The sequence below is a fragment of the Python bivittatus genome, unplaced genomic scaffold (assembly GCF_059951505.1).
Source record: "Python bivittatus isolate LINGU-HERP-01145 unplaced genomic scaffold, Pbiv_v1 ctg000080_np1212, whole genome shotgun sequence".
NCBI lineage: Eukaryota > Metazoa > Chordata > Lepidosauria > Squamata > Pythonidae > Python > Python bivittatus.
Window position 1 is genome coordinate 10,326,860 of NW_028277035.1, and position 25,983 is coordinate 10,352,842.

At 38.5% G+C, this 25,983-nt stretch overlaps 1 protein-coding gene across 2 annotated transcripts in view; it reads left to right on the top strand.

Annotated features, from left to right (window-relative positions):
• The first annotated feature begins 4,267 nt into the window (after positions 1-4,267).
• The window catches only part of MYH10 (myosin heavy chain 10), a 92,029-nt gene continuing 70,313 nt past the window's right edge, over positions 4,268-25,983 (top strand). For both annotated transcript variants that reach the window (XM_088133496.1, XM_088133497.1), the window contains exons 1-3: positions 4,268-4,392; positions 8,238-8,610; positions 14,254-14,410. In XM_088133496.1, coding sequence (XP_087989622.1) covers positions 8,266-8,610; positions 14,254-14,410 — 502 coding nt within the window. In that variant the 5' untranslated portion in view covers positions 4,268-4,392; positions 8,238-8,265. The remainder of the gene's footprint in view (positions 4,393-8,237; positions 8,611-14,253; positions 14,411-25,983) is intronic.

Genomic DNA, 25,983 nt, shown 5'->3' on the forward strand with positions numbered 1-25,983 from the left:
TTTAAGGGGCCATCAATTCACACTTCTAATTTACTAAATTGTCATTAAAACCAGGAACTTCCTTACTAGCACTCAGGTCTCTGGCAGAGTAACTCTGATGTGTATGTGATAAGGAGAATCTGTGGTTGCTCTACTGCTCTACCCAAAGCCCTACTGGCTCCCTGCAGCCAATGAATGTGAATAAACATGTTGGTTCTTATTCTGATCCTAGCAGAAGTTACTAGTACTTGCCTCAAGGCTGGTGTAGTTTGGGGCTCTTTGTGGCTGTTTTAAAGAAGTATGGATCCTTGACTACTTGGAGGTATTCCCAATACATCTTGTTTTAGCACCTCCATTCCTGGGACACCTTCACCTGCAGGAGACCTGTAAGTCTAGAGAGGGGCTTCTGGAAGCAATAAGTGTCATTCTGCTCCCAGCCTCCCTCTCCAACTAGCAACCCTTTTGGAACTTCCTATAGCTTCCTAGCAAGCAAAATCTTGGCTGAAGGTTGCAACCTTACAGTGGTGCTTTAATCTCAAATAAATGTGTTTTAGATTGCTGCTTTGGCTACTCCACATTACCATCTCTCAGAATAGAACTATTTAAATAGGCTTTCTTTGTCCTGCTATGTTTGTTTTGTTCAACATGCCTTGACTGACTCCCCCCAACCGTTTCTCTGGGGGCTAAGGCTTCAGCAACACAAAGTTTAAAATTCACATGAAAAGTAATTTTAGTTTGCCCAAACCAACTGCTGCATTTGCTAATGCAGAAACAGCATTAAGAATTCGAGACATTTTGGTATTTAAATTATAAGTCACATTTGATAGCTTGGAAAAAAAAGGCAGTATATACTGTAATTGGTATAAGTACCTTCTACTGAAGTGGGATACTACCATACATTATAGGTAGCTCTAAAAACTGCTTGCAAATGAGTCTTACTGAGTTTTGAATAATCCTAACCTTCTGTAATGAGACGTTGGATTTTTTGGTTCTTTCTTCAAATAATCCACCCCTCTAAAGGGAATGGCTCTTTCTGCAATTCCACACACACATTTTTTTGTTCTGGGTAGAAAATAAAGCAATCTGGCATTTTCTCTTTTCTTTCTTTCTTTTTTAAGGAAGACTGTAGTCCATATGTTTGCAATGGCAAATGTGAAAATGCGTGGGAGCTTCTGGTGAAAATTCCAAGGATTGTGTGCTCAATATCTTATCTATACTTCCTTGTCTTTCCCCATGACAGATTCTATTATGCACATTAGTGGCATTCAGAAAATTCTGATTTTCCTTGATACTGAATTTGGAGTTGCTTTTCCTTCCTTCCTATACAAGTTTCCTATAGGCTTGTTACAACAATCCATCTAGATTTGCCAACACATACAGGAAACTCTGGTCTTAACGGGCTATGTACAAGCCAACTGTATTGCTCCTGAATGAAATCACAAAGTACTGTCACTAGGTTTTTAAACATCTACTTTTTTACATATACACACACAGTTTTTCTTGACATTTATTTATGTATTTATTACAATTGTTTGTATACTGCCCCAATTTCAAGACTCTAGATGGCTTTCATAATACAATAAAAAACTTATAAAATAACATGAAACAGTCCTAGCAAAGATTAACACTACCCTTCAAAATAATGTTCTGCCTAAATAATGTTTAATGGCCCTATTGAAGGCCAAAGAGGATGCCAGGTTTTCATGGTTATTGGACCGCTCATAGAATGTTGAAAAAAGACTGGATATCAGATTTTCTGTCTTGGCATTGTAAGAAGTGTTAAAGAAATGTCTTTAGCACATATGATTTGGTCGGGATCAGCCATTATTTTTGTTTGGTTTCAAGTTGTGGTATACGTTAACTCAATTTTGGAAAGAAATATAAGAAACATTAATTAAAGAAGTTAGAGTCAGATTAAGTTACATTCCCGCTATATGGAATGCTGTCATTTTAAGAACTTTATCCTGCCTGAGGCTTGGCCAAAAGTTTAATCTTACATAGATAGAAAGAAACTCCTGATATTAAGGAATGGATTCAAGATACATAATACTTTTCTATTTTTGAAATGTGCTGATATTCCAAAAGTGAGAAGATGGAGCAGTATATTTCTGCATGGTCTAGATTTAATGATCAGTTTAAGGATTTAACTAATCTCATACTGATACCAAACTGATACTATCAGAATCTTTTTAACATATCAGTTTTATTTCTCTTTCATTTTATTTTTATTTTGTTTTGAATACTTATCATTTAGGTAAGTGTTTTGTGCTGTATATTGTACAAAAATGTATTTTGTTGTTGTAATTGTTTTTCACACCTCACAAATAAAAAAAAAATAAGGCATTCCACAGTGCTGGCTCAACCCTGAGAAAGACTTTCCTCTGGGTGCAAGTCCCTGTCATATCCTAGGGAGCTGGCACCCCATGCAGTGTCTCTTCTGATCTCACAGGGGGCAAAACATCAGTCTGAAGAGTGGTGTCCTTTAGGACTTTCTACATAATAATCAGCATTCTGAATTGGAAGGTTATATGTTGCCAGTAGAGCAACCAAAGGATAAATGTTATGCAGTAAATGCAGGACATGACTGTCAGCAGCCTGGCTGCTGCATTGTGCACCAACGGTAGTTTTTTTCAACGTCAGTCCCACGTGTACTGTATTGCGTCAATCTCTTTAGGGATGAGGGCATGAACTGCTACTGCCAGGGTTTCGTGGTCCAGAAAAGGTCATAATTCACTAGATGAAGCTGGACAGAGACTCCTCTTGCCATAGCCTTTACCTGCTGCTCTAGGAGGAACTATGAGCCCCAAAGGCTCCATCCAAAACCTCACTGGAACTGAATTATACAAAAAAAGTACTGTAACTCTATTTTGCAAGGATTTAATTCAAGCTTGTTTTAACATATCTAGAACTTTTCAGCCTCCAAAAACGAAATCAAGACTGTCATAGTATCTCTAGCCCAACCTGGGTTGATAAGGTATAATTGTGTATCTAAGCATAACTATAATGCCTCACCCCAAATTGATTGATGAACCCAGCAATTCCATGTAGCTGTTCAACAATACTGGGGAAAGGACCTACTGCTCCACCATCACAGCTACCAACTGGAACTACCCAAGTGGGTAGGAGTGGGACCCCCATAAAATGGAGCCTCTAACTCCAAAGTAGGCCATCCAGAAGGGTGCTGTGGTTGATGGCATCGAACATCAACAGGGTTGTATTTTGTCTTCAAATGTCATAGTAGCTCCAAATAAAATTGTTCAATCTATAGAATATCTTGCACAATAACCAAAGATACACAGGAGACAATGGGGTAGATGGTAAATTGAACTCAATCACTTAAATGTAAATTCTTGTATCCAGTACTAGCACACGTGACCTGGCCAAAACCAAGTACTGTATGTTGTAAGAGATGAGTCCAGCTGTGTAATATATGGAATGCAATGAAGTGTTAATATTGAACTATTTGTAGTAGCAGTGGAATACAAGGAATAGATTTTAAGGGCATAGGCATTGTATGAAGGTGTGCAATGCATATCACATATGAACCAAAGAGTCAAAAGGATGTGGGTAATGCAAAGTCCAGGCTGGTTATGGGACGGCCTATTTGGGTAGTGGAGCGGTGCAGCATTCAGCAAACCCAACTTAAACAAGCTTTATTCTCCCCCAATGTTAGTTGCATTTTCTTTGATGGGCAGTGCATCATCCGTATCAAAGTAAATGGCAGCAAACGTCCTAATTATGTCACCATGCAACAGACAGGTAAGAGGGGCGCGGTGCGATTGCTGCAGCCGCGTTAACACTGTGTAAAGGGGCGGGGTATTGCAGGCTCCGCATTTTGATGTACCCCGCCACTGTTTTACATCCCGAACGCTACCCTGGACTTCACGTGCCATCACTGAGCTCCGGGCTACCTCTGACGGCCCTCGGGGGAGCTCAGAAAAAGAAAGGAAGGGGAAGCCGAAGGACTGCAGCTGTGCACCTTAACCCCTCTCTCCCGCCTCGCTCCATGGACGCCACGAAAGCGCCATTGGAAGGAGAGCTATCGCTAGACAGGCAGGCGCAGCTGGCCAATCGCAATCCCTACTGGGACGGCAGAAGAGAAGGAGGCGATTTCGGCGGCGAAGCTTGAGAAGGTTGCTATGAGGCTGGCTTGGGGCGGAGCGGTAAAAGGGCCAATGGGTGGAGAGAGTGGACCCCGATGAGTCGGCCGAGCGACCAGTGGAAGCCCGGCAGGGATTTGGGGAGGGGAAGGCGGGACCAGCGGGGCGTGCTCGGTGTGGCGCTAAAGGCGCCGCGAGCGGGGGCGGGGCGGCTAGTGCGGACTCAGTTCGAGCGCGCGCCGGGGAAAGCGGCTCAGCGCCGAGCAGCACCGGCCGGGCGGTTCATCGGAGCGGCTGCGCTCGCTGGGTTCAGGTGAGGCGCGAGAAGAGGCGGGGGCTCTGCCTCCGCGCCCCCCTTCCCACCATTTCCCGCCTCGTCTGGGGAGGAAGACGGGTGGGCGGCCAGCGGGAGAAAGGATTGCGGGGCCTCGCCTCGGGCTGGGGTCTCCCTGGACCCTCGGCCATATCCTCCACCTGTCCCTCCTGCGCCCCGTTCGTGCCCCCCCCTTCGGAGCGCCTTGCAAGATGCGTGGAAGGAGTGGCTCCTCCTTTGCCCGGGCGATGGATTGAATGGCGTTGCTGATACGGTCTCCTTTTCTGCCGCCGCTCGCAGAGATACGCGCCTAGACGTGGTCTGTCCGAGGGGCTGAGGGTCCTGGGGCCGGGTAACAGCAAAGCGCACGTGTCCCTTTGTTTGAGGGGTGAGGTTGTGGGATGAATGGGGAGGGGGCGAGCGAAGGAAGGAGAGACGCCCTTTTGACTTGCCTGGGAAGGAGGGTATAATACCACCCCGTGACATTGTGCGGTGGAGCTGCTGCTCGCCGATTCCGAGCTCTTTGTCGGGGATCTCCAGGATCTGCTTTGCCTGCTGGTCCCCATCCTCCCTGCGATCATTTCCTTGCCGTAGGAAGATGTTGGCATTTTCTATTAAGGTTCCTCTCTCGCATGAACATTGGAAGTTGTCGCCCGACTGCAGTATTCTCTCGTCTTTCACTTGGGTTAGAACTGGTTTCAAACTTGGCGATTGCACCGATCTATTGGCCAGTTCCTCTCAAACCGTGAGATGAACGTTAACCTTTCGGCCAGTTGTCATAGCATTGTTCTCTCCTTCCATATGGGATCTCTAGGTGTATGTGGGATGCTCCATGTTGTTGCAGTGGGCAGGAAGGGCCTCTCAATATTGTTAGCATTGCATTTTTTACACTCTAGTTGCTTCTCTATGAGAATGTGAAATGAAAAATGCATCTGGTAAATGATCTTTCTTTGATTAGGAAAACGATGTCTAATTAAATGCAGGTTTCCTCAGGAGCAATGTGCATAAAGTAAAGAAAATTAGGTAATTTAGTGGAATGTTAAAAAAAATGAAACCAACTACCTATACTCTTCCAGACCTTAATGGTGGGCCCATCCATATTTCTCAACAGTGATGTTTATGTGTTGATTTTACAGTGCAGATCTAGCACTCTGGGACTCAGCTGCCTTGCACTAGAGTAACACTTGGAGATAAAGAGAAAGGGAAATGCCAATAACTGTTATAAATAGCAGACATATGCTAGACAACTATATGTATGAGATATATGAGGGAAAGAATGATGCTGTACAGGTCCTTATGTCTTGAAGATTTTACCTTGGTTCCAGGTTAGTTTGCATATAGGCTATCTTAGAGTAAGTGCCTCTTGTTTCTCATTACTGACTGAGGTACTGTATTTAGTTTGAGGGGGGGGAACTTCACACGTTATTTCCCTTCCTTGGCTCCTAGTCTGTGAATGGTTTCTTCAAAAACTCCATACTGGTTTAGCTGTGCTTTCTGTAGGCAGCCCATGTGAATTTAGCTAGTGTAGTCTGAAAGAAGTGAAGCAGGCTGCTTTATGGCCCTCTGGTGGAATGAATGACTTCATGCTTGGTTTATATTTGTTAAGCTTTAATTATCAAGCTAGCATATCAGTGTAGATACTGTAACATACTAAATGCTTATTTGAAAGAGAGTGGCCGTTTAAATGCATAGTTCTTAAAACGTCCTATATGTGAGGAAAGCTCCTGTCTTTATAGGTGTTGAGAATTGCTTCACTCTCTTGATTTTCAAAGATAGGCTGTTTAGCACTGGTGCGTAAAATTAATTCTGGCAGGATGATGACTAGTTTGCCACATTATAATCATCCAAGTAATATCTGAATCTCTGTACCAGGTTTTTTCTTCTAAAAAAGGTGCAGAAGATATATACAGTTCAGTAGCTATAAAATGAATATTGTTTTGAACAACTTCCAGTATAAAAGTTAATATTTTATAATGTATATTTCCTATAGTAAAATGATTTTGTATGACAATAATAGCTTAGCAAACTGCTGTATATAGAAATTGTCCCAATGAAGCATAATTATAAGATTCATAGCTATGATGTCATTTACTTTATCTTTCATAATGAGAACTTTCTTATTTTAACTTGACCAATTATGGGGTTTTTTTGGACTGGGGATTGGATAAAACAGTTACCCAATGAAAGAAATATTTTTTGTTAAGGTTAGATTTTTTTTAAAAAAAATTGCAGTTGTTTCTTATCACAGAGGGCACTGTTCAGAGACTAATTAAATCCCTGAGCTCATTGCTGTTGCTGGTCATTGTATAGGCTTGATGAACTTGATATCCTAATAGTAAGTGCCTTTTATAGATGCTGTGGCTATGGTAGAAAGTATGCTGTTACTTTAAAACTAATTTAACAAATGAGTTGAATTCTTATGATTTACACTACTTAAGGTGACATCTTCCTGGAATGCATTTTTAGCTTGGGAATACACATTAGCAAAACTTTAAATACTTCCCAAATACTCTTTTGTCAATATTTTTCTCTTCAAAAGCATTGCCTATTATGCTACAGACTTCTTTATGTATAAATTAAATTGCAGTTATATTTGCAAATATACATTTATGTCACCATAAAGACTATTAATCAGATCCCTGAGGTTCTAATAATCTTACATATTTTTCATTGCATTCAAGGCATACCTTAAGCAGAATGAAAATATTTGTACTAGTAGGGACAGGCAAACTGGAAAAAAGGAATAAATTCAAATACAATGGAATAAAATTCCATCCTACCACAGTCTTGAGTGATGCTGGGAATATTGGAGAGTGCATCCTACTTCCCATTTTTAAACTTTGTTTAAAGGATTTTTAATTGTCCTGAGCTACAAGTGAAGAATTTCTTTGATCTTCTAGCGTATTTTAGTTGAAGACTGGTAAGTGACAGTCTTCTTCAGAAGTGTCTGCAAGACTCTCATCCCCTAATTCTCTCCAAAGGCAAAGATATTTTTATTTCTTTTGTTTTTCAATTAGATATTGGATATGTATCTAGTACTTTTTGTCATACTCTAGCTTCATTGCCTTGTTCCTGGAAAGAAGTTAGGTCTATCATGTGGACCCACTTGATTGTAAACATTTGTAGAATTCGGAAACTAATAGTCGTGAATCTACTTTCTCATTGATGACATGCATTATGATGAGTAGTCTAGGGCTGTCAGTGGTCATTATGATTGGGCAAGTAGCTAAAATAATTTCACTAGCTGTTTTTTCCTGCAATAAGTACAGATTGCTTAATAGAAAATGTATTTCGTATAAAGTAAAATTCTATACAGGAACAGTTACTCTTTATTAGGCTACTTTGATGTAGAAGATGCAATCATTTGTGCCTTTAAATGAGATAAAGTATGGTTGAACACAACCAAGATCAGATTTTAGAGAAACAGGTAAAGGATTGGCATGTATATACACTGACGACAATGTACAAGGCAGTCTGGAAAGAGTTACAGATTAGGCTCTGAAACTTTATCTGTAGCCTGTTTTTATTCCACAAATCATTAGAATTGTCTACATTCCTCTAAATTTTAGAGGAGCTTCAGTCTAACTAATGCCAGTCCATCTTTGTTTTTGTTGTAAGTTCTCAAGGTAATGGGCATCATATTCCTCTTCCAAATATGTCCTCAAGAGTAACTCTGTAAAATGTTACACTGCGAAATGGGGATAATCTGAAAGTTATCCAGGAAGATTCATGGCTGAGTGAATGTTTGAATCTGGTCTCCCAGGTCCTAGTTGAACATTCTTATTCTAAATAGTTGATATTTATTGATTACTAGTAACTAATTATTTTGTCTTTATATTTACTAGGTTTCTATTGTGGGATAGTTCTCTAAAAATGGCTCAGAGGACTTTGCAAGAAGACCCTGAGAGGTACCTCTTTGTGGACAGAGCAGTAATCTACAACCCTGCTACCCAGGCTGACTGGACTGCTAAAAAATTAGTCTGGATTCCATCAGAACGTCATGGCTTTGAAGCTGCCAGCATCAAAGAAGAGAGGGGAGATGAAGTGTTGGTTGAACTGGCTGAGAATGGAAAGAAAGCAGTTGTCAACAAAGATGATATTCAAAAAATGAATCCTCCCAAGTTTTCTAAAGTAGAAGACATGGCAGAATTGACCTGCTTAAATGAAGCCTCTGTTCTTCATAATTTGAAGGACCGATACTATTCTGGGCTCATTTATGTAAGTAGTAATTATTTGGCTGACGTACTATCCAAAAATTGACTTTATCAGTTGAAATGTTCAAAAAAGGAAGTGCTCCTTTAGTCTGTAGACTAACAGATTTTAAAATGTAAGCTTGGTTTTTACTACTTTCTTAATACTATGATTTTAATTCTGATCACCGCAGTACGTCTTATTTCTCTAGCCTTCGATATGTTTAATTGTCCCACCTGCTGAAGTACAGTGCTTGGCTGTTTAAGAATAGGTCTTCTAAATAGTTCCCCAGTTATGGTATGTCTTTCTCAGAGTACACCCATGTTATCTACTCTTTTTTTAGTACTTTTTGGCACTAAGGAAATAACTTTTTAATCTACCAGTCCTTTTCATTTTTAATTTTAATCTCAATGCTATGAATATGTCTAATCAGTTTCATCTTTATAACTTTAATATTTGCTGTTTAAAGGCTCTGAGGTGATTGATGATTTTCAGCAAAATATATTTTATTTCTAGTAAGTTGGTATATAGTTCATCACAAGGCTAATATACTGTTTCTACAAATGCAGCTCCAGGAGTAAACTGAATCTAGAATATTAGGAGCGGCAGGTGTAAGAGTTAAAAATATAGTATAGATAGTCCCCAGTTTAAGAAGGAGTTCTGTTCCCAAGGTCTGTCCTTAGGTCAAATTTGTATGTAAGCCAGAACAGTATTATTGTATAATACTGTATAAGTAGTATTGTGTAATGAACTCGAACCATTGTGTATTTAACTCAAATTTTGCTATAGTAGGCTCTCTTCTTAACTATGGGTTGTCCTTAAATTGGGCATTCTTAACCCGGGGACTACCTATATTGTATAGACAATTTAGACCATAAACTAGTACTTGTAACCAAGTATATGCTGAATCCAGTATTAATAGGTCTATACTTCTGCATCCCTGAAAATGGTCCCTGTATTTGTAGTAGATTGACATTTCTGATTCCTGAAGCTACTAAAAAGTGACTGTTGTTTGTTAATCTGCTGAATTAGATAAGCAGTAGTTGGCAGAAGCATTTTCACCCAATTAAATATAATTGCTGCGAAGTTATAAGAACAGTGGTGTTTGGATTTGATCAAAGGTTTATGTGGCCTAGTTTCCTTATGCATATGCTTTGTGGTACCTGGTTTTGACATAAATATTGCCTTTAACATTGGAGGTAAGGTCCATTGGGTCAAACTGATTGTCTGGAAGGATAAAACTTTCATTCTTAACTTTCTCCGTGCTAAACATTATTTTATCAATGCTTATAATGGCTTGCATTTTTAACTAAAAATTCATTCTCCTGTGATATAATTTCTTACTCCTTTGATGCGCTGTTCTGCACCATATCTAGTTCAGCAATATCCATTCTGAAGTATGCTGATCAAAATGATATGCAGTTCAAAATGTGGCCATGCCATAAACTCGTAACAGCCTATCAGTGGGACAACACTTTATTTATTACATTTATGTGCCATCTGACTTCCAACAACTTCTGTCAAACCATTTGCTATACACTGTTGGACCCTATCAGAGTATCTGGTTGTAAATGTTTTGTAGCAGTATGGATAATTTCACAGCTGCTTAGATTAATAGTTCTAAGTTTAAAGATAACTTTGGAACTCTTAACTGCCCTGTTTTGCTATAACTACCTAAATAATTTTTTGACAACAAATTTATCCATGCCAGTGGTCACTTTTAATGATTTATGGCCAAATTTGAAAAAGCAATATAATCCTCAGGAGATCCCATTTGTTATTAATTAATTATTAATTAAGTTAAAAAGCTGTCCTTGAAGTTCATTAGGGCTGGGGTGGGTATCTATCACATATAGTGAGACATACAGTACTGTAATGCAGTAAATGTGTTCCAGCATGTAGAGTAATAGTAGCTTGTATATATGATCCATTATATATGCCTAGACTACTCTCATGATAACATGCATAATATAAGTACTGTAACAATGATTTCAGTGGGCTTTCAAATGTATAACATGTTTCAGCTTGCTGAAGAGCTATAGTACAGGCAGTCCTTGTTTAATGACCGTTTGTTTAATGATAGTTCAAAGTTATGACCACCTCAGAAAAAGTGCTTTAAGACCTGTACTCTCACTTATGACCATCACAAACTGTGGCACCACTCCCCGTGGTCACATGATCATGATTTGCAACTTTTTAACAACAATTGTAAAGTGAATCATGTTAAACGAATTCTGGCAAAAGCATCAATTGGGGAAGCTGAATTCACTTAACAACCACCTGATTTGCTTAATGACCACATGATTTGCTTAATGACAGCAGTGATTTGGTTTACAACTGTTGTAAAAAATGGTCGTAAAATTGGGTGCTCCCTTAAACTCTGAGAATACAGTCTCTTAGTTCCCCAGTCTTTTCTTAACCATAAGCAAAATATTCAAGTTTCTGGCCTGATGGAGAAATCTGAAACAAAGGAGTATTGCTGTTTTATAACAGCAAAGACTTAGAGTACTTTTGGATATTTCAGTAGGTAGAAAGTCAGTTGGGTCAAATTGTGTAGTATTATATAATAGCTGGAGAAAATAGAACCCTCTAAATGTACCTCCTTTAGGTTGAACAAAGCCATAGTATAGCTGTTCTGAGATACAAAATAAGGTTCTTATTTTTTTAAAATAATAATTTTTATTGAAGATTACAAATACAAGAATAAAAGACTAATACAAATGAAAAAGAATAAAAAAGTTTTAAAAAGTGCGGAGAAAAAAGGAAATAATAAAGAAAAAAAAGATATATAAAGAAATGGCTTCCCCCTCCATCAAGACAAGTACAAACGACTTCAGTAGCTTATCCCCTCTGACATTTTAACAAAAGATCTTTTCTTCCCAATTCTCATCTCGTCAGTAAACAAATTATAAAGCCTCATCATTCAGCCCTAATCAGCAAAAGTCTATTAAGTTACCAGAAATAGTAACATATATATTTTAACCTTAATCAAGCAAATCAGTTTATATATCTTTCCTTTTAACACAGTAACTTATCACTTTCTCTAAAAATACAGCAAAAAAAAATCTCTTTTCATATCTTGCCTCTTATCTATAAACAAATCTTTAAAGCCTCATCATTTGTTCCTAATAAAAAAAAAGTCCATTAAGAGCTGCCAGAAACAACAACATATACAGGTAGTCCCTGGGTTAAGAATGCCTGGTTTATAGATGACCCATAGTCAAGAATGGAGCCTGTTGTAGCACAGTTCGAGTTTATAATGATTTGTATCAATGAATTGATACAATGCACAATGATTTGAGTTAACTACACAATGGTCCGGGTTCATTACATAATACCACATATACAGTATTACACAATAATACAGTTCCAGCTTACATACAAATTCGACTTAAGGACAGACCTTGGGAACGGAACTTGTTCTTAAACTGGGAACTACCTGTATATTTTAACCTTGATCAAATAAACCCACTTTGTATTCCTTCCATTTACTTTTAAGAATCTTGTTCTTTAATCTCTTCAGATAGTGCCCCACAAGTTGATTTCTTATCATTTTCTCTTTGTCTCCTCTCAGAAACTCCTTTAACACATCTCTTGTAAATCCAAGATAAGAAAGCTATCGAAGTCACTCTTCTGATTTATTATTTGTATGTCCCCTTTAATTTATTAAGACATCAGTCGGTTTCATTTGTAGATTCAGTGTAACACTGTTTTCCATATCATTCTTGTAACCTGACATTTTAAAATCTATTTTCATATCCACATTCAAATCAGCCTCAGTCTCTGTTTTATCCAGTAAAATTTGCTCTTCCATAACTTCTTTTGAATCCATTTTTATAATAGCTGACATTCTTAAGAGTAATTTCTGAGCAATTTTCTCCAAATATCCTTGAATTCTTCCATAGTCAAATAATATTGCTCCATTCTGTATTAATGAGTCTCTTTTCCTTTATTTATTTATTTATTTAATCTTTAGTTCTCTCTGATTCCTTCTAGTCAACCTTCAAAGTCCCCTCTTATAATTTTTTCCCCCTAATCAACAACACTTTCCCATGGGAAGATTTTTTATAATTAGTTTCAAAATCTTGATATATATTTTTTGTAAAATTTTAAACAACTCACAGAAAGTATTCTTGTAATTAATTTCAGAAACTTATTTCAAGTCCATCTGGCCCCTTAATCTGTTTATAACTTTCCAAAATCAATGTTCTAGTTACCCTTTTGCTGTTTATTCAAAAATCATTTTTTTAAAAAAAAGTTTTTAAACTTGCATGAAACTTCTTTCATCAAGGATAGAAGGAAACTCACCTGGTGTAATGAAACTTTCCGTTCTGAAGGTTCTTAACATCCACAAAACTATTAACAAACAATTTCTTAAAGTTGTTAAGAAAGGACGTATGCGAACCCAGTGTCTTTTTGAAGGTGCTGAACTGTGGCTTAGGCAAGATGACTTTCCCCCAGTTCCCAGAGCTCTAAAACCCATTGGAGACTATCTCCTTGTGGGGAGCCATTGTATGGAGCTCTTGTGGGAGATCCTGGTCCTCTCCTTGCTCCAGAGAGGAGTTCTGAGGAGCCTATCCATTCACCAGCTCCTCTTTCTTCCATGGTTGTTGGCTCCTTCAGTCTGCCATTGCTTCCCTGGAAGTCCACAAAATAAGGTTCTTATTTTTTATTAAATGTAAGGTGCCTGCTTCTATAAACAGCAGTCCTGCATGTTTCCATTTGTTTTTTGGTATAAAATGTGAAAAATCATTGGATTACTTTATGCCACTGCAGACCATATCTCTAAAACACAGTGGAGGACAGGAGAACAATTACAGTGATTATGCATTTTTAACCCTAAAAGAACAACAGTGGCATCCAAACTTAAGTCTTGGGTGACAACTGTACATTCAATTCCAGCCGTGTTTTCTGTTTGAAATTTAGTGCTGTCAATTCTGTTTATCAATAGAAATTAGCAACTTTGGGTGGCATTTCCAATTGCTAAACCATATGTGACAGGTAAACTCTTCCATGTTCTTTACTCACAGATTCTTTTTTGTTGTTTTTTAATGAAGAGCAGCTTTGAGGCAATGACACCAGGAGGAGGAACTTCTCTGTCATTCTGCTTTCAAACTGCTTTCTTCCCTTGATCATTCAGAGGCTTGATCTTAATGATATTAAATTTGAAGGGCAAGGGTAGGAGGAAAAGCTCAGAGAAATCCTATATGCTCATTTATTTATTAGATCTATTTATATGTTGATATTAAAAGACAGACATTGGCATTGTATTCTCTTGAACTTTTTATCTTGAATATATTTACATTTTGGAGGATTTAATTTAAACAACCAAACTTCTTTATGACTATTTGAAATTATTTACTCTTACTGACATACTGTTTTTTTACTTTTGTCTTAATGCTTTTAATAACCAATTAGTTTTCTCAGCAGTGTTTTTAAAAAGAAGACAGTTTAAGCTTAATCTCACCCTCAGTGGATTTGTGACAATAGTTTTCACTGTAGCTGAAATTTGCACTACCTATCTTTCCCAGAAGGTTGTCAACTGCTATACTCTGGTACATCCATTTGGAACCAGGATTTTGTTCATTGGTGATCTCTTTCTAATCATAAATTAAAATAATTTCTTGATTGTGGATCAGGAAGAGACTAATCAGCTTTTTTCTTCTGTAGACCTACTCTGGACTCTTCTGTGTAGTCATAAATCCATACAAGAACCTTCCAATTTACTCTGAAAATATCATTGAGATGTACAGGGGAAAGAAACGCCATGAGATGCCTCCACACATTTATGCAATATCAGAATCTGCATATAGATGCATGTTGCAAGGTAAGAATCTTACTTATATGTCATATGCTGACATTGTGCCTAGCATTTTAGAATTACGAGCAAATATAAGATTAACATTAAAGACTGTGGCATCATAGTAAATGCCATTAGCTTTGCACACTTCAGTTCATTAGAAACCTGACTGGTTTAAATTTTTAGATAGTAAATGGCCTTCTGTTGTGAAATGAAGGATTCTCATTAACCAGGTAGAGAAGTGTCTACTTGCATAATAAAAAGCAGCACATTGCTTGTAACTTTCAAATCTTCTGGTACCATTTTCTTAGATTTGGGAAATGGGCTTAGAGCAGGGTAATGTGAGAAGAATTTATTAATTCCCAAAATGTTTTGTGTATATTAATTAGCTGTAATTCTTACAATCTTGTAAGGCAAGTCAATATATCCCACCCTCCATCCCTGGAAATGCTAAGAATGGGCAGGGGTATGCTTGTTTAAGGACTCCTAAGAAATCCATATTAAAACCTCTGTCCAAATCTGGAAATTCGTGATCTACTGCTGCCTATCCCACTAGGTGGATCAGATGAGGAAATTAACTTCACAGGAAGGCTAAAACTACTTTTATTGAGGTTGGCTATAATAACAGAATCTTGTAAGTCTGATTGTGCTGTACCTCGCCCTCCTCCTCCTTTAAAGTTCATTGAATTAGGAGGCTTCTGCCTGAGCCACTTTGTAATGTCATCTCATAGTTCTATACTTAAAATATGCTTCAGTCCCCTTTACCCAGATTCCTGTATTTCTCTGTCACAGTCATCTTCCTTACTCTCTATAGCTGTTTAGTCTCTTCCTGTTTACATGAATATCCTACAAGCTAGCATTTTAGGTTAGAGACAATATGAAATCATGCAATTTTACTGAAGCTGTGGAAAAAAACTCTGTTTTCCTCATTTTTTTTTCTTTGTTTAGGCTTAATGGTATCCTGGCTTAGTATGATCTGAGAACAGGGTCATTAATGTAGAACGTTGAGAGAAAGGAGGAAATAATTGACTATCACATGGGGGGCTGGAATGGAATGGATTGGATGGATGAGGAGGGAAAGGGAAAGGTATAAATGGAAGAATGGAAGCAGACCCATTAATTGTCTGTATATGTCAATTAATTAAATGCTATTTACAGTCCCAGACTAATAAAAATACAAAATGTAAAATCTAGAAGCAACAATAAAACACAAATACAAAATTTAAAAATACAGGGGAAAAAACCTCCAAACCTGAAATAATAACAGGAAGAGAATATCACCCATCTTCTGCAAGTCATAGCTATTGCTAGAACCTGGCAACCTTTATAGTGGTTGTCCAAGTTAGGTCTTGCAGAAATAAGATTATAATTTCTTGATCAGACTAAACTTTCTGATAATTGGGTTTATGAGTGCCAGATGCCATGTGTGGTACAATGGGCAGCGTAGTAATAAGTGGATTTTTGACTGAACCATTGTATCAGCAGAAAAGCACATGATTGTTGTATGGGAGAATAGTATATTTGCCTATTGTCTCCATAATTGGTAGTGCACCAATTTGAGCCAAGGTAAAAAGTCTCCTACGAGAAATGTGTAAGATGTAATAAAGGTAGCTAGGAATAGTCCACGGAGAAACTGCAATTGTGCCATAATAGGGATGGATGATTTGGGCCCTGTTATTTTATAGATCTAAATCCCAAATCCTCTCTTTAAGTTTGATTAAAAATGTATCTAGGCCCAGAAATGATATTGCCTGGGGTGAGAAGCCCCAATACGCTAAATCCAAATCAATTTGCCTTCTTGAGGATGAGGAAAACCCATTCAGTAGGGTGAGGTGACCCAGAGACTCGTCCCAGAGGATTTGTTTCAACCCAAGCCTGAAACAGCAAAGTCTCAGGCAGGCCCCAAGAGAAATGCAGCCAAGCTCTAGCAGAACAAGGGCATTTGACGTTGAATCAGGGACATGGAGTATGGCTTTCAGAACTGAACAGTTTCTAGAGTAGGTGTATCCTTATTAATACAGATTTGTGCACCATATAACAACAAGGCCCAGACCTTTGCTTTACACAGTTTTATTGCTGCAGGAACAGAATTATTGCTGTGATGACTAACATGTTTTAAGATTACATGAGAAACTTTTTGAGCTCTAAGAGAAAACCCACTCAATTGGTTATTCCAGTCGGTGGAGCGTTGAAAGTGGATGCATAGGTACTTGAAACCCCTACCTGAACAATTGGTGTTTTATTGATTTCCCATTTAACAGGGGACTTAAAGCATGTTCTAGAGAAAAATAGAGCCTCAGTTTTTGAATAAATGATTTCAAAAAATTCCCTAGAACAGTAGGACAGTAAAGCAACTTGGCATCCACAAAGGCTTACTTGGATTATGGATAAGATGGCCCATTATCTGCATACAAGAGGATTGAAATAGAATGGTGAGCAAGTGTTGGGGGGTTAAATTCTGGTTTAGAAAGAGCCAAAATGATGTTATTTATATAGAACAGTATTTACAATACTGTTATATTGAACAGTGAAGGGACAAGGATATAGCCCTGTTTGACGTCCCTGAAGATAAGGATGGGGGAAGGTTAAATCGCTGTTATAATTGCCTCTAATCTGTGTTGTATTTTGGTGTAACAGAATTATCAGTCTGAGGAAGTGACAATCCTGAGGAATGCTGTGGCTAATTTCTTACTAGTTTCTCATGAGGACTTGAATCAAAGACTACCCTTAAATCAATAAAAGCAGCATGAAGGGTGCCTTTAGTAGGGCTAGAGTATTTTTCAGCTAAATGGTGCAAAATTGCTGCTCAGGGATCAATATATTCTCTGAATACATCCAGTCTGAAAGTTTATGGTATAAAATTGGGCATAGAATCCTATAATTATTGATAGTAAACTAATTGGGTGATAGTTGAATTTTGCCTGTTGCCTTTCTTGTGTAATGGCAGAGTGATAGAATTAAGCCACTCTTTGGGGAGAGATAAAGATTTAGTCTGTCATTTCTTGATTCACGTTCAGAAACTATTTTTAAAATGTCCTGAGGGAGAGGAATGAGATATACCCATTGACATAGAGTAATTCAAGAGTTGGGGATGGCATAATAACTTGGTATATACACGCTAAAGTCTCTCTCACTTACGTTTATATGGCTCAAAATTACATTGACCATGAATGGAATGTATCAGCCAACTCAGTATAATTTTGCTTTTTTATAGATTTTAATTTTTATACCTGCCCCAGAAAAAAAGAAAAGATCTTGCTGGTTCAGCCCATTTGCAAGACTCCAGATGGCTGCCTTGCAGAAGCTGGCTTTTGGTTTTTGGGGAGTAACTTGCTCACCTGTGATGGAAGGAGTCACCCTGTTGGCACTTACGTTAGCTTCTACACTATATGCAGCCTTTTCACAATTTTAGGGGAGAGGTTTCTCAGTTGCGTTGCTGGATGCTAGTGCCACCTTAGACTGTTTGCAGCCATGAGTGGCCTATGAGCAACATTACCATCCAGGGATGTATTCGAGAGGGCCTCTCCTTCAATATTGGGAAAGAGCAATTCAGAGAAGAGAACCCAGGATAAGACTCACGGAATGAGCAGGGCAACTTCCCCTGTCATCAGTTGAGTGAGTTACTCTGAAGAAGGCCAGCTTCTGAGAAGAAGTCACATGGTGCCTCTCAATGGGCTCACCCAGTGAGATCCACATGACCAAATGAGGAAAAGCAAATACAGGTATATTTCACATATGGCTGCTTTGGGAAGAAGAAGGAAGAAGTATTTGTGGGAGGAAGAGGATTCTGGATAGGCTCCAGAATCCTTTCCATAAACTCAAGGTCTCATTCATGGTTTGATTATCTGCAGTTTTATGCAGAAACTAAACTCCTTTGAATAATAAGAGCCATTTGTTTGGTCAACTGCTTATACAGTTTAATGTTAATAACAGGTGCTAGTTCTTACTTTACTAAAAAATCAAGTTATGTGAAAACAATTTAAAATACATTTTCCCTGATGTTAGAATGTGTAGTACTGAGTTGTAAACTAAAATGTTTCAGTGATCAGATTTGCATTTATATATTTACAAATTATGTAAAGTACTATCAGTAGGAAACTGTAGAGATTTAAATTGGATTTTAAAAAGTGATTTTAATTATTGAAATTGCTTTGATTTAAATCAGTTCTTAAACTGGTGTAAAATATAGCAGTATTGTTTCTAAAAAGATGCACAATATTGTGGTAGTATTCCAATACTCAAAGTTCTGCACTGATTTGTGGTTTTGGCTTCGATTCAAGGTACTGTTCATCAGCTTTTCAGCTTAACTGTCTAAGGGATTGCTTGTCTTACTGTGTATTTCCCTAGTTGCTAAAATCTGTATATTGTAAATGAAGAGACAATATAGATGTTACAAATTTGGCTTACCATACAGGACTAAAAAGAAAAATATGTAACCAAATAATGGACTACAGAACAAGTTATTTTTGTCTCCCTATTCTTGTTTTATCACTTAGACATTAGTGTTTCCATATGTTCTTTTTTATAGTTTGACTATAAATACAATGGATGAACAAGTGAAGTTCCTCTCAGATAAAAATAATTTCTCAATTGTTCTACTGGGACAATTAATTTGAAGCTCAACAGTAGGAATGAAAGCACTCAAAACCATTGAGATTCAGTACTAAGTTCAAACATAAGCAATAGCATATTTTCCTATCAGCATAAAGAATCTATATGTATGAAATGAAGAACACATTAAAAAGCTTTGGAGAGTGGCCACAATAATATTGCCAAAAGTATTTTCAGAAGTCCATTTGGGAAGAAGAACCAATTTTAAAATTAATTAGGAAAAGTTTACAATAGTTTAATATTATGACACTTGTTGGGTTCCTGCATATTCTGGCCATGTTAACAAATAATATAATCTGGTGTGAGGAGAAAAAAAACTATGGAGAAATCAAAATAGTTTGCTTGTTTATCTGCAGAGTGTTTCATGAGTAACTGAAGAAACCATCGGTGTACACTATTAATGCTGTTCAGATGTTTTGCACCTCAGTTCCCATAAACTCCAGCCAGTAAGTTGTCAAGAAATCTGGAAGTATAGTCCAGATATCTGAAGGATGTTATATTGCCTCTGCTTGATGTAATTTATGGCTAGATTTCAAGGCATTTCACATTTTTGTAGAATGCAGTAGTAGTAAAAGAATTTCCAGTATCTTTCAGTAGCCTTAATTATTGTGCAGTTTTTCTTCCAACCATTCAGCTGCTCTCTTTGTTTCTTTAGTTTTTCATACCAGATCTCTCTCATAGCCTCATACCCTTTGAGGAAAATAGCTTGCAATTGTGACTCTGTGAAATTACCAGACTATCATTCATTTCAGCTGATGGGATTTTGACTGCTATGGGAGTAAATAAATCTATCTCTCTAAGATTCAGTTGAATATTATTGTGGATTGGAACTAGACAGGCTTCCTAAAGAAAGAACTGGCAAATGTCAGAAGAATTGTATATTTGTAATGTTTTGGTAGGACAACAAGCCACTAGCTATTAGAGCTGGAAAGTCAACTGTGTCTGATCCAGTGTGTGTGTTAAACTCTCTTTTCATGATCTCTGTGCAAATCCACATGCAGGATAGGACTGTGCACTGCTTCTGATAGAGGTGCTCAGTGCAGGAGAGCTATCAGGCTTCAGCTTGGTACAATCTAAAGCTGGTCTGATTCTCAGGCCCTTTTTCAAAAATCGGCTTATTTGGCAATAGGCTCATGGACAAGACATAGCTTAACTGGATATTTTATTGCAAACAAGAATGAAATCAGGTAATCAATCTAACAGAAAATCAATCTATTTCAATACAGACCTTTTTTTATAGGTCTGTGATCCAAAGTTTAAATCCTAGACTTTTCCTTCTTGCCTTTTCGTGTCAACCATGTAACTGGAATCTATTGCCATAACAGTTCTCTCAGACTTAAGAGCTGTTAATTCTACTTTTACCTAATAGGAATGCATACAAACCATCTTTTCAAAATGTTAAAATGGCTGCATCCGGTGTTTCAAAAAGATGTGCTCTAATCTGTGCTGCACTTGAAAATTTGAGAACTTTAGTTCAGAAGCTGAAAAAAAATTTCCCCTCTCACCCCTATGGATGGTATGTGTCTTCCTCAATCTCAGGTCCTTTACCAGAGGCCTGGGTGCTCAAGGGTTCTGCGCAGTATCTTGGCTGTTCCTAGCACTGCACTCTTCTGGACGGAGAGTTCTGGTGTTGTTCCTGGGATCTGTTGGAGCCACTCTCCCAGCTTAGGAGTCACAGCCCTGAGTGCTCCTACCACCACTTGGACAACTTTGGCCTTTACTTTCCACATCCTCTCTAGTTCCTCCTTCAGGCCCTGGTACTTCTCCAGCTTCTCATGCTCCTTCTTCCTGATGTTGCTGTCATTTGGTATTGCTGCATCTATCACCACTGCTGTCTTCTGGTCCTTGTCTACTACCACAATGTCTGGTTGATTGGCCAGCACCTGCTTGTCCATCTGGATCAGGCCCTGTTATTCTCAGTGGCCTTCTGTGGAATCTCCCATCTGGACTTGGGAGGGCCTAGCCCATATACTGTACAGATGTTCCTGTACACAATGCTAGCTATTTGGTTGTGCCATTCAGTGTATGCTGTTCCTGCCTGCATCTTACACCCTGCCGCTATGTGTTGAACTGTCTCTGAGGCCTCTCTGCACAATCTGCACGTTGGGTCCTATCTAGTGTAATAGCCCCTGCTTCTATGAATCTGGTGCTTAGTGCCTGTTCTTGTGCTGATATGATCAGTGCCTCAGTGCTGTCTTTTAGTCCAGCCTTTTCCAGCCACTGGTAGGATTTCCCAATGTCAGCCATCTCAACTATCTGTTGATGGTACATCCTATGCAGGGTCTTCTCTTGCCATGGCACTTCCTTTGCTTGAACTTCCTCCCGTGTCTGCTGCTACCTCAGGCATTCTCTTAGTAGCTCATCTTAGTAGCTCATCTTAGTAGCTCATCTCAGTAAGATGGGTGCCATCTTACTGATGTACTCCTGAATGCTCTGGATTTTGTCCAGAACAGTGGCTTTGACACTTACCAGACCCTGCCTGCCCTCTTTCCAGCTGGTGTTCAGTCTCTGGGTGTTGGACTTGGGGTGGAAACCTCCATACATTGTGAGGAGCTTCTGGGTCTTCACGTCAGCAGCCTCCATGTCCTCTTTGGCCAGCTCACTACACTGGCAGGGTATCTGATGACTGGCAGGGTGTACATGTTGATGGTGTGGATCTTGTTCTCCCCATTGAGCTGGCTTATCCTTTGGTGGTACTTGAATGTTGCTGTCTTCCTTGCCTTCTCATCATGGTTCTCATGTGACTGTGGGATACCAAGGTACTTGTGGCTAGTCTGTATGTCTGCTATGTGGCCTGCTGGTAGTTCCACCCCATCAGTCTTAACTACCTTCCTTCGCTTTACTACCATCTGGCCACACTTCTCCAGTCCGAATGACATGCATGCATACATACATACATACATACATGAGTTCTTTTGAGTATATGCTTTTCCTCTAATTGAAAAGCCAACATTTGGTTCCATCTGATTTTTTCCTCCGAATCTGGCCTTTTGCAGAATCTTCTGTTTCATGGGACACTGATGAACAGAAGTACAATAAAGAGTCTTCCTACAAAAGTTACTAATTGTCACAGTGTGACTTAAGGTTTTTTTTAATAGCTGTAAGGATCCCTTTAAGGAGGACAATTGCTTCACAGAGACAAAGACAGTGGAGGCTTTTTTTTTTGTTTCTTTTACTATGTACAAGTATGTTTATAAGAATTAGTGAAAAAACAACTATTTACAACAGAGTTTCTTCCCAGTTTCTGACTTACTTTATCTCTCCCATGGCTATTTGCTAGCAACTATTCACTCTGTTGTGTAGCTACCAACTCCTCCTTTTTCCTCCTCCCTCCCCCTCAGCATTTCACCAAGAGAAAGAGAGAGGAACAGAATTGGCTAAGTTAATTTGGAGTGTGCTTAAAGCCTTTCATTGTACATTTTGGATTTTGCCAGCTGTCTTTCTGCATAGATGTTGTGTGATGCACCTCCCTCTGGGGCTTTTGTCCAGCCCTTCCCATTTTGGAGCTTCCCCGAATGGTCTGGGCATCCATCTGCAGGGATCTGCCTCTCTTCGTCCTGTTTGTCTTGGGTTGTACCTGAGCCTCTTCTCTCCATTTTTTCCCTTCTCCTTCAGCTGCCTCACGCCAGCACAATAGCAGGCAGCCTGGCCACCAAACCCACATGCCACACTGATATCTTAAATCTCTATGGCAGCAGTGAGCAACCTGCATGCATAGGAGAAATTTCTCTCACAAATTTCCCCAAGTGTTAGCTTAAACTGGACACCAGCACACAATTCCGTTGAAGCAACCTTAGGTCCTAGCTGTTTCTTTTTTCAAAGACCTTGTCTGTAAGGCAGAGAATTGAATTCAGATCATTATTAGTAGTTTTAACTGTAGTAATATCTTCTTGTATAGAGTAGCTAAATCAAATCAACAAAAGACTTTCAAAAGTTTTCCACACTCAGAAGGAGATTCCAACCTTGAATTGTTATGATAAAGGATGCCAATGGACAGATGGTAACTGATTCGAAGAAGATCAAACAAAGTTGGAAGGTGTATACTGAAAACTTTGTACAGTAGAGACCCGTTTCTAGTTGCAGTTCAGAACCTTACCATCACCAACAGAGTTGCTAATTTTCTATCTGCAGCACCCATCCTGTTGATTACTATACTGGACAGCAGGTAGAAAGGAGATTGTACTTGGAAAACTAAAATCTGAAAGCAAGCTGTTTGTACCAGTTTGTAGAAAGTATAGTTCCTTTCTGAATTCAGAATGTTTAGATTCTTGATTGGTATTATGTCTGACATTGGTCAAATTCACCCTTAGTATCTTGAATAAATGTGTTCATGTCATAAATTATTTGAAATGGCTAATTTATACTTGTGCATTGTCTCTTTATGGTCTTCCTGTATGACTTACTAAACACATACTAGTAGCTCCTCTGTGTCCTAAGAATGATTATGGAATATTTACCATTTCCAGTTAGCACAGATTGAAAATTGAAAACAGATTCCATTTAATCACAGAGGAGCTGTATGGACTAGGAGCAAGTGCATTATATTGAAGAACCAGATTGCTTTAATATGTTTTGTGAAACATGTCCACTGGTTCGGTTCACACAGTACACTAAGCCAAAACCAAACAAAGCACTTTATGGCTTAACACATTATGTAAACCAACTCATTGTTGGATTATTGGGGGGAACTGGTGGAGTTATATAGAAAAGGACACTAGTCTGGGTTATCTATTTAACTGATTCTCAGTTCTCAGAGAAAAATAGCCACTAGTCTAGTAACAATTAAACAGAACTTAATTATAAGCAACATAGACTGTTGGTTCTGGTTGGCAGTAAAGCTCTCAAACCCTTAGAATTGTCCAGATGGTACTTGTTTCTGACTTAATGTGTTAAATTTCTTGAATTCTAAATTATGCAAGTTTTAAAAAAATAGTATTTGACTAGTTCAAAGTTCAAGCTGCCCAATTAAATATTTATATTGTACATTCATATATATACTTTGACACATTGTCTATATTATGAACAGAGATGATTGTAAAGCTCTCATTCTTATCAACAGAGTTTATATTTAGGAACGAATGTGTTCACATAAATCTTATCAGAAGTTTTATAATTGTTTAGGTTCAATAGTAATAACTACCCTTGCATAAACACTGTCATAATTTCCAAGGAGTAGTATAGTTGCCATGGACTTGCTGTATTTAGAGAATGGAGCCTCTGTTGCTCCTCTTCACCCCCCAAAAATGTTGAAAATGCATTTACTTCAAATTATATTTCCATGGATTCATGATTGATTATAATGGCATTAATGTTACTGCTAACATTTCTGTTGGGTTTTAACTAAAAATATATACATTCCATCTTGTTCTAATGACATAGTTCAGATAAGTATACCTCAGGAGAGAGATTTCATTATGTCAAAGAACTGCAGACAATTTCCCCCCTCTTCCAGATTTCTATAATTTATCCTTAAAATAGCCTTAGGAAATTTAATTAGGGATTTGAATCCACATCTTTCTGTTCTTGGTCACCCATAGATGGAGCTGACAGGGGAGAGTTGACTCCACATTTCTGGCCAGAAGGTTTGACTTAAGCTTATATAGCTGATCACCAAGGTGATGGGGGTTTTGATAGAACACACCTGATGATTTGGGGTATTTATCTGTTTTCTTCAGAGCTTTCTCAAAGAAGTAATCAACAAACAACATTAACCTGTGAGTTAATTGGGTATACATTGATGGGCTTTCAAGATTCTCTAACAATACCCTAACCATATTAAAGTACATTGTAAGACTCCTAGCGATTCCTGATCTGGCCTACCTTGAAGAGCTGACATCAATCTTGAAGCCTCACTACTCTCATAAGAAAGGCATTGGGCCTTGCCCTGTAGATCTAAAATAGAATCTAGTAACAGATTCTCAAGGCACCCCACTGTCTGCAAAAGTGGCCAAGGAATCATTGCAGCATCAACAGTATATACAGATAACAAACCTGTACAATGCCATGATAAAGCATTTGGATCAAGGCTTAACTTAGCTGGGAGTGGTCCCACAAGTTACTGCACAGCCAGTGTTGCTTTGTTCTCAAGACCAGGCTCTATCTTTGGGGGTGGGGGGGAGTGTTCAAGGTCAATTCCTGACTTCCATTACTCAGTGTGAATTGCTCATGGTGGCAGACCAGCAGAATTTCCTATAGATCAGACCAAGGCCACTTTTTTTTTTTTTGATATGTTGATAATAAAACTTTTAGGGGCCTCAACCCAGTTTCTTTTAAATTGGACTTGTATAGTTTGGTTATGTTTTATTTCTGCTCACCATCCAGAGTTCCTTGAGTAGATGGGTGGCTATATACATTATTGAAATGCTTTATTTTTATTTATTTAACTAATAAAGGCATTCCTTAGAGAGTGTGGACAGATCACAAGAATTTGGAGCACCTACAGGCGGCACTGACCCTCACGTAATATCAGATCAGGTGGACACAGTTTTTCTCTCATTTAAATTTTTATATCATCTATGTTCCTAACTCACAAAGTAAACTTCCAGATGCCTTACTGCACAAGCCTTAATTTGACATTCCTTGCCTGTTCTCCCCTACCATGATCTCAAAATCTGATAATTTGGCCTTCCCCCAGAAGGAAACTCCAGAGAAACTAGCGTCAGGGAGGCAGGCAGCAGATCTGTTGGACAACAAGACCTGCATCAGGGCTCAGATGGATGATCTTTGGGCAGTACCACATACTGATTCTTTTCTTTCTTTGTGACAGAAGGAAAACTGTTTCACAGTGGTCACTTATTTGTTCCTCTTCTTTTCAGGGAAGGCGTATTGCAACTCCACCATGACAATCAAACTACAAGTCATGGGGGAGTGTTCAAAAAATTGCACCTTTTGTTCAGGGAGTTCTGGTGGCCAAGGGTGACAGCAGATGTCTGTAGCTGGGCCAAAGCTGTTGCTGCTAAGCCAGCTAGTTTGCTGTATCCACTCCCCTC